This window comes from Egretta garzetta, unplaced genomic scaffold (genome assembly GCF_000687185.1).
Source record: "Egretta garzetta isolate BGI_Z169 unplaced genomic scaffold, ASM68718v1 scaffold45, whole genome shotgun sequence".
Lineage (NCBI taxonomy): Eukaryota > Metazoa > Chordata > Aves > Pelecaniformes > Ardeidae > Egretta > Egretta garzetta.
This window is the reverse complement of record NW_009260028.1, coordinates 2,969,517-2,985,940: the sequence shown is the minus strand read 5'-3', so window position 1 is coordinate 2,985,940 and position 16,424 is coordinate 2,969,517. Positions and strand designations below refer to the sequence as shown.

The 16,424-nt window shown below is 35.3% G+C and overlaps 1 protein-coding gene across 1 annotated transcript in view; it reads right to left on the bottom strand.

Moving 5' to 3' along the window:
* Positions 1 to 16,424, bottom strand: part of NCAM2 (neural cell adhesion molecule 2) — a 140,823-nt gene that overhangs the window by 26,848 nt on the left and 97,551 nt on the right. The window contains exons 12-14 of the mRNA XM_035896416.1: positions 15,569 to 15,688; positions 13,554 to 13,675; positions 5,803 to 5,983 (exon numbers count right to left, since the gene is read on the bottom strand). Of these exons, the coding sequence (XP_035752309.1) occupies positions 5,803 to 5,983; positions 13,554 to 13,675; positions 15,569 to 15,688 (423 nt within the window). The remainder of the gene's footprint in view (positions 1 to 5,802; positions 5,984 to 13,553; positions 13,676 to 15,568; positions 15,689 to 16,424) is intronic.

Sequence of the window (16,424 nt, the reverse complement as noted above, 5' to 3'; positions counted from 1 at the left end):
TGGCAGATGAGGGGAGAGCTGTGGGTATTGTCTACCTTGACTTCAGTAATGCTTTCGACATTGTCTCCCATAAGATCCTCATAGAGAAGTTGTTGATAATATGGGCTGGATAAGCAGACAGTGAGGTAGAAATGAAAACCATCTGAATGGATGGGCCTAGAAGGTGCTGATCAATGGCATGTAGCCTAGTTTGAGGCCAGTGAGTAGTGGTGTACCCCAGGGGTCAATACTGGGTCCAGTCCTGTTCAACATCATCAATGATTTGGACAATGGGGCAGAGTGTACCCTTAGCAACTTTGCTGATGACAAAAATCTCAGAGGAGTGGCTGATACAACAGACGGTTGTGCTGCCATCCAGAGGGACCTTGACAGGCTGGAGAAATGGGCTGACATAAACCTAATGAAGTTCAACCATAGGAAGTGCAAAGTCCTGCCTCTGGGGAGGAACAATCCTAGTTACCAGTATATGGCTGGGGGCCACCCGGCTGGAAAGCAGCTTTGCAGAAAAGGCCATGGGGGTCCTGGTGGACACCAAGCTGAACATGAGCCAGCTTGCCTCTTGTGGCAAGGAAGGCTAATGGTAATGACAGTAGAGGCCTTGGCTGTGCAAACATGCTTTTATGATACCCTGACCTTGAGGCTTGGTTGTAATCAGATAAAATCTAATTTCAAACCGATCTGAAATTATTTGAAACCTAAGGAAAATGCTTCAAAGAACACGAGAACTATTCAGATTGGCAGTTTATAGTAACCATAATTATGGTAAGTCAACAAATGTTATGTACTTTTGCGGTGGGGTACAGAACAAGAATGAAGAAGGCTGATTTCTGGCTTCCTTTAGCTGATGCATGGTCAGGGTCAAGTCAAGCCTTCTGGAGAAAAAGGTGGTTATGCTGCCCTTCAGAGCAAGGAAAACTGTGCCCCATGAAGTCTCTTGAACCCCTTGGGTCAGTGCTGAAGGGATGTGAGAAACAAGGAGAGCACCTGCAGCAAGAGTCTGCGTTTTGGCAGCAAGAGGTGACAGGAACAAAAACTTTCCCCAGCTACAAGATGGGATATGTAGAATTTACTTCTACTCAAAAAAAGTCAATGAATTGCTTGACTGAGAGCAAAATTAAAGAAAAGGACTCACCCTGAGAGAAAATTGTGGGCATCAGGGAGACTTATTTCTATTTTTCCGTACTTGGTAATTTTCAGTCTCTGGATTAAAAAGTTCATTATCCTAGCTTCTATTCTAATAAAACACTGTCTGTATAGTTCAAAATCCCTATTTTGTCTATGTAATGCACCATAAAATGTACATATACAAATTCAAATATATATATATATATACACGCACACACCTGTAGCATGATAGGAGCTATTGGCACTGGAGAGCCTAAAGCTACATTTTTGTAGAAAGGACTGATAAAGATCATGTTTGGCATGAAGAGTATCATCTTTACTACTAGTGATGATGAGAGAAAATACCACGTATTGTTCCTCTTTGCCTAACACTATATGATTTTAAGCACTGGTGACAGACATGTATTAAAAAAAAAGTAAATGAGATGCACAAGGGATTAAAACTTTTCCAGAGATGTTAATAAAAAAATATTCCAACAGTTCATGCAGTATTGGAAGTTAAAAAAAGCCAAAACAACCAATACTGCAAAGTGAGAAAATTAGGTCTAAGGGCTTCCTATTATCTCCAAATGCTTCTCATTTTCTCACTATTGAGCCAAGTTATTAATTTATAATGAAGAAGAAAAAACATATGATAAAACACATCTTGCAGCCATTTTTAATCTATCTACTGGCCTTCCAGAGAAACAGCACTGACTGGATAAATGCCTTTGGAAGACAGCACTTGCATAAATCTTCTGCCGCTAATTTCTAAAAATATATCTAACATTTGCAGAAAGTATGGAATTGCTGACTGCAAAAAATAACTCAAAAAAGTAGGAAGTAAAATTGTATATACATAAATATAATATATAGTAATGTATGTATACACATATACACATGCATGAATACATTACACATACATTTATTTAAGGAAAAGTGGTTTAAGAAGCTGGTTTGTTGAGTATTTCTCAAAGTCAGTGCAGGGTTCCATTGGTAAACCCTTCAGAAAACCAGCAAAAATTTATGAAAAAGATTACAAATTCTGAGGAACTAATCACAAATTTGAATGATTCAGTGAATAAAGACTGTGTTACAGGCCTAGGAACAGAAATTACAAAATCAAGTACATACATAGATGGAGGCTTCTGAGACCAAGCATGTAAAAATCTAAAGGACTGTCTGTCTCACTCACACACCTCATGGATGCCAGACAGCAATTTGCAGCCTCAGGCTCCTTCCTAGACCTAAGACTAGTAATGGAAGATCATCATATTGTGTTATTAGAGAATTTGACTGCCAGCCAGGAGCTGGTACATGCTCACATTTACATAGCAAGCAGAGGATGTGGACTCAGTGCCCACAGCAGTTCTGTAGAGTTTCATGTAAGTAGAGTACTGGCTTCCAGGCCCTGCCTTCAGGGATTACTACTTCTGCCTTATATCCAATGGCTCTTGAACGCAGAAGCGAGCTCCTTCTTCAGGAATCAGAACCAAAGTTTTATTTCTTGTGACAACTCCCATTCCCTGGTAAACACCCATAAAAGCATAACAAATGTATCTTTGCCTCCATCTCTCCCCAGTTCTCTGATTAATTACATTAGCTTGCACGCATTTTCCCCTGAATAATACGTTAGGTATAGTTAACCATCGTGATACTTAGGGGATCTCAACATTGTCTTGGGATAAGTAATATCTGTGAGACTGCATACATCTACAGATATCTTGGGTTTTAATTACATTTAGAGCAAGACAGAAACACTCAGTTCAGCTGAAGTGCCATAGATCTGGACACATACAGATGAAAACCTTCATGAGTCTTAGAAACTTTTCTAACAATTACATGAATAATCAGGAAGGGAATCTCAGTCATCAGAAGCAGCTAAGTGAGCATAGGGTAGGTGAGGCAGATTTCATTCAAAAGTCTGCCAAATTTCATTCTTGTTGCCTGTGTCCTTCTTTGGACCTAGCTGGAGATGCCTGGCTGCAAACAGCTAAGCCTCAAAGCAGACAAACAATGCATCGTCGGACTTGACTAACTGGTACCAGAAAGAATTATTCTGCTCAAAGTTAAGCATTTCATAACCATTATCTATCAAGTTTTAAAAGAGTAGGATCATACTTTTGCAATAATATTTTATATATATATGTTATATTGCAATAATAATATTATGCATTTCAAAACAAGATAACTCATGAAGGTGAACTTTAATGTTCCACTGACTGTGTCTTTTGACATACTTTTAAAAATCACCTACAGAATGTTCTTATGATGGGAACATGTCCAGAGGACAGCAACCAAGCTGGTGAGGGGTCTGGAACACAAGTCATATGAGGAGCGGCTGAGGGAACCAGGGTTATTTAGTCTGGAGAAGAGGAGGCTGAGGGGAGACCTGATCGCCCTCTACAACTACCTGAAAGGAGGCTGTAGAGAGGTGGGGGTCAGTCTCTTCTCCCTGGTAACAGATGATAGGATGAGGGGGAACGGTTTGAAGCTGCGCCAGGGCAGCTTTAGGCTAGACATTAGGAAAAACTTCTTCACCGAAAGGGTTGCCAGGCTCTGGAATGGGCTGCCCAGAGAAGTGGTAGAGTCCTCATCCGTGGAGGTATTTAAAAGAAGGATAGATGAGGTGCTTAGGGACATGGTTTAGTGGTGGGATGTCAGGGTTAGGTTAAAGGTTGGACTCAATGATCTTAAAGGTCTTTTCCAACCAAAGTGATTCTATGATTCTATGAATTTCACACTCTTTTCAGGCTTTGCAAAAACAGTTGTCAAGGAAACTAATTAGTTCCACAATCATAATTGCAGTAATGATTCATATAAAGAAGACCTGATGTTAAATAGTGAAACAGACTTCTTACAAATACTTAGAGGTTATGGGAGAGCACTGAAACGAAAAAGCCCCTAAATACCTATAAAACCATGTTCAGAGAAAAATATCTATTGATCTTATTGATTAACTAAATTAACTAAGCTGTTTTCTACTTGAATGTCTAGAGACCGTCTACATTACCGTTTACACCGGCATATCATGTTTTTCTCAGTTACAGCAGCTGTGGCAATAATATAGAATACTTTAAATAATTAAAACAGGTTAAAGTTAGATTGCATTGCAAAACAAGTAAGATTTTTGTTTCAAATATACAAAACTGAAAAATGTTGTATCCCTTCAATTTGCCTAAATAGGGGGTTATTTATTTTTCTACTTGATAAATATTTTTATTTCCTTGGAACTGTAAGCTTTCCTACTTTTCTTTTTCCCTTTTCATTTTTGATCATGTAGTGAAATTTTATTTCTGAATGATGGCAAACACAAGGCACTATCTGTTTAAAAACAAGTACACAGGGCCTACTGAGGCCCTGATTTTCAATCAAGATGCAAATCAATTCTCATTACTGCAATTCAAGTGCATAAACCATATATTGGTACTAGAACTGGATCTGAACCTGTTCATGAATTACAGAGGCCTATTTCTTTCTATAAATGCAAGTAACAATGCTTCCAATATCAACAAATTCCTAAGGAGTATTAAAAAATATTGCAGAATTCTTGAGATAACTTGTCTGAAAATATATTTGAAGAAAACTTGCAATAGAAAGAAAAAAACCTAGTCAGCTATTTCAAACTTTTTCACTGACACCATAGTCTATGACTCATTCAAACCCCTTGCCACTTCAGTAAGATCAATGCTAGTCAGATGCTCAGATTGAAACACAGGTATTACTATAGTTTACATTTAATATATTGGCCATTATATTTATTTGGCAAGATTTTAATTTGATTCTAGTACTCTAATAATTTAATATATGGCATACAGAAAATACTGTGTTAGAGGATTTAGCACCTGATTTTAAAATGGTAATAATGACACTGATCTAATTTGGAATTTATTATTAAAGATATCACCTCATAATTTAGATTAAAAATTTGAAATATCTTTGTCATAATATTTGCTTTATAAAAATTAAAATTACTCATATCAGAAATTACCATCATATTTTAGGTTTATTCTGAATGAAACAATTATCATTGTTGCACCAAAATATAACTTTATGTTGGGAAGCATTAAAACTTGTTAAATTAGTCACTGAAACACACTCACCATGCAGTTTTCCTTAAAAAAATTCCAAACCTTCCAATTTACACACTTAAAAATATGAACATTTCTATAGATTCAAAGCTTGTAAATAGGCCTAATAGAAGGCTGTATGCTCACCATGTAAAGTGAATCAGTAAGACAGTATCTAAACAAGACTATTTGAAGTCTTAACCTCATCAGACACTAAAATAAACACCTTTATTACATGTGTATCTTGAAGCACATGTAGAGATATTTTGAGTTGGACTGAAATCAAGAATTCTGTTAACTAAGTTACTTACAACAGACAAATAGGCAGTACAAGACGACTTAAAAATATATAGCAGTGTATCTTAAATACTGTATTTCTTGTTAACTGTCATCATCTGGGTTGAAGATTCAATGTTTTTTCTGTACTTACAAATTACTTTATTACTAAGAGAAAAGTAGGAAACAGGGTCCCATTTAAGGGTTTTGAATCGAGTATTTGCTGTTAATAAAGTATGCAGTCTCAGGCTTTGTCAGTCAAAGACTTCAGTTACCTTATGTTCAATTATACACATTAGTGTACTATGGGTAGCAAATAAGTCATAGAGAAAACACTCTACAATTAACTTACCTGTAATAATGTTGGGCTTTGGTGGCATGCTGAATTCATACAACGTTGGTTCCGAATAACCCAGTCTATTGGCAGCTGTAATTTGTACTTCATAACCCATGGTCCACTGAAGATGCTCTAAGATGATGTGGTCTCTAGTACCCTGCACTTTTTTCTCTAGCCACTGGTCTTCCTTATCTTTCTGTAAAGATACAAATACTAGTTTAAATTCTCAAAACTTCTTGTATTATTTGTCTAAACTATGTGTCTGTGCGATGCACAAAAAATATGGACTTTCATTTACAGATGTTACAAACATTCAAATATACTAATTTTGGAGTTCTGAGTACTCAGGCCTTTTGTAATTCTGATGACTCCTAATCATGTTTCCACAATGTGGATTTAGGGATTTTGTAGGCAATCACTTTTAACCTTTTGGCTTCAATTTATACTTTGCTCAAATACTGATGTTTCTCTTGAGGAACAGCAGGATAATTATTTGCAAATGCTTCTAAGAATAAATTCTGCACAAGGTTGTTTTTATTTTTTTATATAGATGTTTCAATTACATTTTGATCGATGTTCTTTAAAAGAAACTTGCCATTAAACCCAAACTTGAGTTGTACATGAATGGAACCTCTACTTGTATCACACATTAGTTATATAATGAAAACGTACACTAGCTGTGGCGATATGTGGTGCTGTAGTAACAGTTTTCAAACCAGGTTGTATGCAACAGTATAAACACCACTGAGAACGTATGCAGTCCTATGTCTACACTGGTGAGAGGATACATATAAATAATTAAGATGGTGTTCTGGAGAACAGGAGGGTTCTCATAATTCAGATAACTGTCTAAGGCATCTATGCAAAGGGAACAAATGAGGACTTCAGTTGCAATCTTAATTCTGGCATTTCATAGATTTGGGGTGCTTGACCTTGCAATTGCTCCTTTTAGTGCATAATACATTTAATTATTCTTTATACAAATAAGACTTAAAAAATAACTAATAGGTAAAAGGATAAAACAATATATACTGCCAAACACAAAAGCCATCTTGTTCAATGGAGTATCAATAACAGCCAGTAACAATCCATGCAGTCCTATTCTTACTAAACACTGATGTACAATGCAGTGACAAAAACTATGGCTGAGAGCAAAATCCTCTCCATCCAACACATACAGCAACACAGACCCAATAAGTGGATATAAACTTTTGGGGAAAAAAAACCCTTCAAATACAGGGAACTATAACTTTTTGCTGCAGACTATGACACTTCTCAGAAGCTTATATTTCTACTATGCTTCTCAGCAGCTTATATTTAGGCTCTTTGCTGAAGCATCTTGCTCTTGACTGATATGAGTGTCGGAGAAAATAACACCTAAATTAGACAGTTCAAAGCCCAATCATGCTCCTTATGCCTGGGGTTTTTTTGTCCCCAGTCTTCAGAAAATACAGAGTGACACACTAAACTCCCTTATGGGCACTGCTGAAATAACTTATTTGCTATCAGCACCGAGTGTGATGGTTTTTCCGTACTGACTTCACCTTTTCTTAAATTCTTTCTTGCTTCTTCTGCATTGGCATTGGTACTGACACATGATAGCCCTGGGAATGATTAAAATACAGTAAAATATCTTTTCAGAAACATTTGCAGCAAGGTGAAAGTGCCTACTTGGTGCAGCAGAAGACCAATGAAAAACATCAGGATGGTAGTCATGTTACACATCACGAAAAACCCTAAATACATGACAATAAAAAGAGTTTACTCATCATACAGTGAAACTGGTCTTTTCTGTCAAGATTATTCTCCCATATCCTCATGGATAATTTCTGTTGCAATCACCTGACATGCCACAGAGTGAATCCACCTATATATACATTCCACTGAGTTAACCCACTTATATTATCACTATATCAAACTACTTTTACAAAATATAGTTTTGTTTAGCACTGCTAAAATAAAAGTAATTAATACTGATTGCAATATGGATATGCAAATACTACTTACTAATATTAGGAACAGTAATGTTACATAGCACCATATTTTAATGGTTGTTTTAATTGGTCAGGTTTGTGAGGAGTTAGAAAAAAAAAATACACCTAGACTCCAAAGAATATCGACATGAGAGAAATCAGAAGATCCATACATGATCTTGGTGTGTGCACTTACAAATGTGTGAATATACTGGGAAATTCCAATGAGGTTCAGGATCACAGAAAGAGAAAAAATATACTGAATTGGAAAATAAAGATTCAGGCTAATATGGTTCCTGCAGGTGGAAGAGACAGCATTCCAAACAGATATATGACTATATTTTGAAAATAAGCTGTAGAATTATATGTGATGAATAGAATGAGCTTAAGATTTGGAAGGGAAACAACAGATTTCTGTATGAGGCTGCTTGTCTGCAGACATAAGAACAAGCGAAATAACAGTTGTTCCACAGTTTGGTCAGGTGAAGAATAATGAAAAAGCTGAAATATAACAGGATACCTGTGTGCTATGCCAGAGAAGTGACACCCTAAATTTAGTTGAAAGTGAAGGTAACTCGGTGGATTGAGATAAATGAAACAAAGTCCAAACCCTGAGCTCAAAGGCAATGAGAAGTTTTATGAAGAGTGACAAACACAAGTTAGGAGGAAGAAGAATAATGAAAGTATCTGTAAAGCAAGTTGTATTCTTCTAAAGATATACAGATGAATCCTTCCAGAATGCAATCTGGTTTGGGCATCTTAAAGAAAAAAAAAAAGAAAAGAACTGCAATGTCCTTCATTATAGCTGTTATTTCATATGCGTTTTCAAGTACTTTTTAACAAGCAGAGCTCAGTAATGTGTCCAGATTTATTTTACTATTAGAGTAGAAATGGAAAGAGAGGGTTGAGAACACAAAACAAGAGTCTGTGAGTTAAATCTTCCTACAAATCTCCATTTATGCTAAGACCGTTTAATTGGAAGCTTAAGAAGTAGAAAACAACTGCAAAAGAACACTTAATACATTATTAGGCTGTACTATTATTAATATTTCTTAAAGTTTATAGAAAGCTCTACATATATGCAGTGTTCTACACAAATGAAAGAAACTTCTAACGAAATCACAAACTACAGTCTAAGTTGAAGGGTGAGTTAATATAAAGGTCTTCAATAATAATTTACTATTAGCAGTTATATCATTAATATCTACCAAGAAATGCACATTTTCAGAAACTGTAATCAATCTGCAACCTCAGAGATTAAATTGTCCTTTTATTTACATTTCATTTTGTTTCATATAATGCAGAAATATTCCATTGCAGAAGGTCACTGATGCTGTGAGACTAACCAATGACTGGCGATTATTTCTTAATTGCATGTATATTAGCTTTAAATATAAGCATCAGTCAAATTTGTCCAGAAGTGTCTAGGAGCAAGATTTGTAAGACAGCTGCAAGCAACCTAAGCGCCTAAACACCCTGACAAAAAAAGGTAAACAAAGCAGTGCGAAACTCCAGTCTACAATGACTTGGCTTCTTCTTAAAACTGAGGGCACATGTGACAGGAGTGGACGTAAAGCCGATCCACTGTTTAGGTACCTAACTATTTACTAGTCTGGAAAATAACATCTCTCTAATGGTCAGTTTACATTGTACCCAAAATCACATTCTCTGGGAACCCCCACCAACCCTTTCCTTTATTCTACCTCCTCCCTAAATTGCTGCACTGAAAGTTCCTCTCAGACAGACTTGTTATTACAGTGGTCCCTGTGATAAAAAAAGGTAGGAGATATCACACTATTTTGAAAGCTGGCAGGAAAAAATATCAATAAATCCTCATGGAAGACAATCCAACACTTTAAAGCAGTGACTTCACAAGAATTCATTACACTAGGATGGTGCTTTGTAGGTCTGGGTAATACAGGACAAATATTGAACAAAGCACAAAATGGCAGATAACATGCAAAAAAAAAATAAAAGCATAGAAAGTCGAAGGATCTGGCAGGTAAAGTGGAATGTAGAGATGCAAAAACATTTAACTGTTTTATGGTAGGTATCTCAGTGAGGAAGTAAATGAGAAATTACCTCTTTTTAAGTTATTCGTATTTACAGGGGTTTGTTCTAGAACCTATCATAAAGCAACAAAATGAACACAGTCCTCCATCAACACAGGCAAACGAGAGTGAAGTACATAGCCTATCATTCAAACACTTGTCACTGCCAAACTTCAGAGCTTTAATAGTAACAATATCACAGGTCAACATGTTGAATATCTTTTAGGCTTGCAAAAACTAATTGCTCCTCTAACATGCCCCTCAGATATTATTATGGATGTAAAAGGAAAAAATAAACTAAATGCTGTTATTGTTTTTCAAAATAAGATTTTAATATTTTGTTCCTTCTATCTATAAGTTTATAACCATAAAAGACGGTTATTTTTATTATTTCTAATTCCAAATTTTTACTGAAACTTGGAAAAACAAAAACAACCCCCTCCCCATTTTTTTTTCTAGCTTACTGTTGGTATTCTGTGACCTGAAAGTATGGAAACAGAAGTCCCTTTTCCAATCACTAAGAAGCCTATTTCAATACTTGCTTTTTAAGCATTATGAAGCAATCAGGATATGGTACCAAAATCATAACTGAAGGCTGGGAACAAATCCCTTCAGGAAAATAGACTGATAGGTATTTGCAGGGAACAGCAGGCAGCATTATGCACCAAGCACAAATTCACAGTTGCAACATGTGCAGCTACAGAATATCCATCGCAGCCAAAACGCACTTGAGCAGTAAGCACAAACTTTCGCTTGTGACTATGTGAGTCATGTAAGTGATTTATTCCTGTATAGCTATCACACATTATTGGCATGCTGTTTCTGGTGCTAAGCTTAACCTGTACAATATCTTCCAAAGGCTGCTTTGTAGCCTGCCTTCCTCTTGCAGGTCTGTGCCTGGTCACCCACCTGCCCTGAGCTGCTGTGGCAGTCTCTCCCCTGTATCCCAAGCATTCCTTCCTCCTGGCCTTCTTTATCTCCTCACGTTCCCCTTAGTCTGTACAATGTCTTCAACCCTTCCCTCCAGCTTTTAGTTTATTGCTATAGGGCTTGGTAAACAACACAGAAGATAATAGCCACCTACAAATTCAGTACATATTTCCCCAGTAATTTGCATGCATGAAGCTTAACATCCATTTTGCAAAACCAGCACATCACCATGTACCCCAACCAATGTTAACAGCAGCATAAGCAGGACCAACCAAAGGGGAGCTTGAGTTGGTCCCCACTAAAATTAGACAGTTACTATAAGAAATGTGGCTGGGGGAGTCACCTCCTACATCAGATGGGATGCTTGCCTAGGGAATCCCCATCACTGCTCCTCCCAGCTGGCTACTAGGGAACAGTTTTCCCTTCTCTTTCTCTCTCTCCTCCTATTCTTTCCTAAGTTAACTTTGAAGTCAGTGTATGGCATCAGCTTCAGATTCCATCAGTGAAGCTTTGTAAGACTGCCTTGGCTTTCTTTGTGCAACAGCATGAATAAGCTTGAGGCTGCTACTCATAAAAATTGCATAGTACCTACTTCTCTGGAATACAGAATAAAACACAAATTTCTTATTATCTGATTGCAGTTAGTAAGTCCTACCCATAATATGAATAAACTGATGTTAGGAAAGCAATATTTGACAGAATGAAACATGTGATTTCCAGAAAAATAAAGCTTACCAATTTCCCTAAACTGGGCTATAATATTGCTATAATATCTTAAAGGCTGTTCTTCTCCCAGTTTAAAAAAAAAAAAAAAAAATCTGTATAAAACTTAAATATGAAGGAACTGACTCTTAATAAGACATGAGTTGTTATGAAACACAAAGAAGCATCAGCCACTTGTTATCTAATATGCTCTTTAAACATGCAAGCAAATACATTGGTCCAGGTGCTAACAATGAGGCTGGCAAGAGTTATAGGAAAGCTAATTAAATACGACCAATGGGGAAGATAGAAGAGAAGCAGTCAATGGATAATTAAGAACTTTAAATAGCATCCATTCATTCTGATTAAAACACAAAAAAAATTATTGTGCTTTTTTTGTTGTAGGAAGGCCTTTAATTTAGTCAAATTGCTTTTTCAATTGGAAACTTAAGAAGATATGGATTCCAGGTCCAAGTAAAAGCTATCTTCTTCAGTAACCTATTAAGTTTCCAGTTACTGCTTAAGCTGTACATTTATCTTTCAACAACACACATGAAAAGTGATCTTTTATACTATAATATTGTAAATTAGTCAAAACACTAGATCAAAATCAGGTTTCAAAAAATATTCAGGATAGATCCAAAATCATTTAGTTTGCTTAAATCACAGAAACAGATTAATTCCATATACTGCATGCATATATTACAACCAAATGGTTTATTTTCTTATCTTCTCAATTATAAATACTTAGAGGCCTTGTAATCTAACCAGGAAGATCAATCCCACAAAAACCACATAGTATCTTGTATTGCAATTACTTTTCTTTATGCCAACTGCACTAACTGGACTGAAAGTCATTTAAGAAGGTCAGTTAAGATTTAGGGATCAGTGATATCAGAATAACTGCTGGTTATTCCCTCAGGCTACTCTTAAAAGCTCTACCATTTTTTTCTCAATTGATTTGGAGCTACTGATCTTCTTTGGTTATATTTAGCTTAGGAAAATAGTTTTATGTGCCAGGTTTAGCACTTGGATAATCCCAAAAATATCGTCAAAAAGATACATTATAGGAAACATCAGGAAATGTGACAAAAACTATTACAAAATAAGGAACTGGCTTTTCCTTTTGGGGAACACTAAAACAGGTTCTGCATTTAATTTCTCAAAGATTGCTTATTTCTGTTATATACAGTCCTCACTACTTTCTGTTTAACATGTCTAAATATGTGATGTTGCATTCCCAATCTCTTTTAGACTCTCAAAATAGACATGTAAATCTGCTGTTGCACTCTGATAATATGTCTTTTTATTGAGTCGAGTCAGATAAAAGTAGTATAATCTTCCTAAAAAGAACACAAACAAGTTATTAGAAAACGCACACTTCTGAAATAAATTCATTGGTTTTCCCAGCTGTATAGTTACTTCTGCAACCCAATAATTTCTAAACATAGTATATCAGGAAAGAAAGGATATTTTAGCTACTTGAATAATAATAAAAATAACCCAACACTTTTTTTTTTTTTTTAATAGAGAAATAAATTACACATTGCAGAAAAGCCTGTTCTCTAAACTTGCCAGATTTGGTGAGAATATAAAATCAGACTGTAGCTGACAGAAGACCAATGAACTCTGCATGATGGCTGTTAAAGAGCTAATATGTACACCGAAACTCATGAAAGTGCTAACAATTTGTCAATTATTTGACTTTTTTAAGATGACCCTTGTAATGTAGAAGGATAAAAAATATTAAACATGATCAGATAATTAACCTCATTTAAAATTTATATAGAGCACTGGAATATAGCTTTCTATCTCTAGGATGCTATCTGTCTACAGATGCCTTTTTAACAGGTTAATAATTTGCTGTTCAAACAACTCTTAATTATGTAACTTTAATGTCTGCTAATTTGCTGCACTTTTGAGAGCTGAACACGAATGTTCCTCATTTACCAGGTAAGAAAGCAGAGCATATAGCTTTCTTGTTAGCATGAACTTTCAGTTACATGCAAACCATTTTGTTAAATTTCAAATCATATCAACAGTCTTCTCTACATTAAAAGCAGATATTATTAAACAAAACCCACCTATTTTGATTAACTGAAATACTTACACTTCTGTATTTGACAATATATTCCAAAATGGGGGCACCTCCATCATCTTGTTTAGTTATGCTAAGTTTAAAACTCTTGCCACTTCCTGGTTGTCCATGAATTGAAGGGGGGCTTGGCTCCCCTAAACAAGGGAAAAAACAGTAGATAATAAAAATTCAGCAATAAGATAAGTCTTAAATTACAGCTTGTCCACAAGATTATTAATCAAAATCTTTAAAATCAACATGATCCTTCCAAGCACTGCAGAACATCCTTAATAAGTGTGTTAAATATTTTGCTTAAAGTATGTTCTAATGTAGATTAACCATCTCACACAAGGAAACAAAATTACATCAAGTATGAAAAAAGTATTAATTTCTTTGAGACTTTCCAATTTTTGACACTTTGAAATGCAATTTACTTCAGAAATGATTTAACCATCAATTCAGCAAGGCTGGTGAGCTGCTAGTCACACTGAAGTTTAAGAGTAACACTGTCTACAGGAAAGCAACCTTAAAATTGAGCACGAGCTTCAGATCCATGTGAGAGACCTAAATCGTAATACAGATACTAGCTAACTTAACTTTTCAATAAATGTGTCAAGGCAAAAATAGATCCTTTTAGAGTAGTCTATATTAAGAATAAATATAAAGAATAAGGTTTCCAAAATCAGAAACAATTTTCTCTGGAATGAAAGGATAAAAATAATCTTACATGTACAACAGAAGGGTTAATAGCCAGCTTAAGCCACTTTGCTAATGGAAATTCACAGACTAGTTATCATTTCTATACACAATGACTATCATAAAGTTTTAGATCAGATCCTAAATGATCATGTGCTGTCATACTGAAGTGTCTTACCTTTAAAATATCTGTAAATTTGCATTCACCAAGTTACAGTTCCTTTAGAAATATTTGTAATATTTACGTTTATTCCTTATACATAAATTGACTTAGATCTCAATAGAGGATTTGCCTAGCTTTTTATCAGATAACATATATACATAATTTCTATCAGTTTCTATCACTTTTTTTATCAGGCATGATGTTTCATAAGAATAATAGCAAATTATTTTATCTGTCATTCAATATATTTAGAATATGCATATGCCTTAATCAAAAAGAAATTTGAAATCTGCCAAGTTACTGGTTTTGGACAGAAGAAACATATCAATAAGAACATAATATAGTAATATAGAAATATTTAGCGTTCTTTCTGGAACTTTGTTGACTGTTATCATTCATTCCATCAGAGCCAGTCTTAACTATACTGAGTAATTCCCTACTCAGAAAAAAGTTCAGTTGCAACAGATTTATGAAAGACTAGTCTAGTAATAGTTGCTGAGGTATTCTGGTATATCTGAGTACCATGCAGTGCCATCTGGTAGTTCCTTTATTTTTCTTTTCCATTTGTGTTCAATTTATTATTGTTTCTATTTAAAAATATTTTGAGAAAAATATTTTTCATTAGCCCTTAATATTTAAATCTAAATTTCTTGCCTGTAAAGATTGTTACAAATATAGAATGGGCTTCATAGCATTTAGCATTTGCATGGAAGCATAATTAAAACAATTTATTCTCATGATTTTTCCATAGCTTAAGATTTCTGTTTGAGGCTTGATAATTGCAAAACTTGTGGCTGCACAGTTTGCTGAGGAAATGTCTCCAGAAAGGGCCAATTCATTTTTCACAGATATCTATAATACTCTGGGTGTAAATGAGAAAAAGTCCTTAATCTATTATCTTTCATGGTTTGTGCTCTTGAGTATTAAACAAAGATTTGTCTAAGTCTCAGAAGTATAGATAATGGGAGAAATTACCCAATTTAAGTTCATTCTTACCACTTTGGTAGAGGGAACAAAACATGATTTCTGAGAAATAACGTAAAGACTGATGTTTTACACTGGGAAGTAGTTAATAAATGTAAAAAAATATTATCCACAGTGACTCATTCTTGAATTTTTTAGGTGATCTGGAGATAACATATTCTAATAATCATTTACATTTTCTTTTAATAGCACAGGTATTACTCACGGACAGGTAAGGTCTGAAAGATCTCGATTTTGCTATACTCTCCTTGCCCTTTTCCATTAACAGCAGCTACTTTGATTTCATATGTCGTATTTGGTTCCAAATTGCTGAGAACAACCATTGCTAAAGGAAAGGGAAGAAAAAATATGGGAAAAAAATTTGATGAAGCAATACATTTTTTAAAAAGTCAACAAATTTCACAATTTCTTTGCTTCACTTGTGACTTAGAGTCCCATTTTCTAATAGTCTCGTGGTTCCAAACTTAGCTTTCTTGTTGAGTGCTAATAGCCTTTTTTTTCATCTGCATAAAATCATTGTTGTGACTGAGAAATTTATGCTTCTGAAGGAATTTAATGTCCGTGTTACAGAAGCCATAGGCAACAGTTAAGGACCTTGATGGGGATGGATATTTTATGTTCAGATCCTGAGCACAGAAGACACCAATCTGGCAAAAAATTATGGAAGTTTCCTCTCTCCTAGCTGGCAATAGGTACCTGATGCAAACCAAGCCACTTTCATACAGTTCGCAACTTGACATTTCTCCCTTACGCAAAGTGTTATCAACCATCCTTGTTCTACACTGCTGGGTGTGTCTACGTGCACATTAGCGGTAAATTACTGGTGCTATGCTCTGCTATGTCAACCACATATTCAAGGCCTGAAATGACAGGTGGCTATGATGATCAAAGGAAGAGTTCCGAATTATCTACTAGGGACCTGAAAGTGAGTTAGGCACATTTGTACACATATAAGAGGAGGTGTATGGAAATGTATATTAAGTTATAACAAAATAAAAATTATTTGGGAAGCAAATGGGTTTGAACTTAGGACATGCTTTCAGAAATGAAGCCTGAATCCC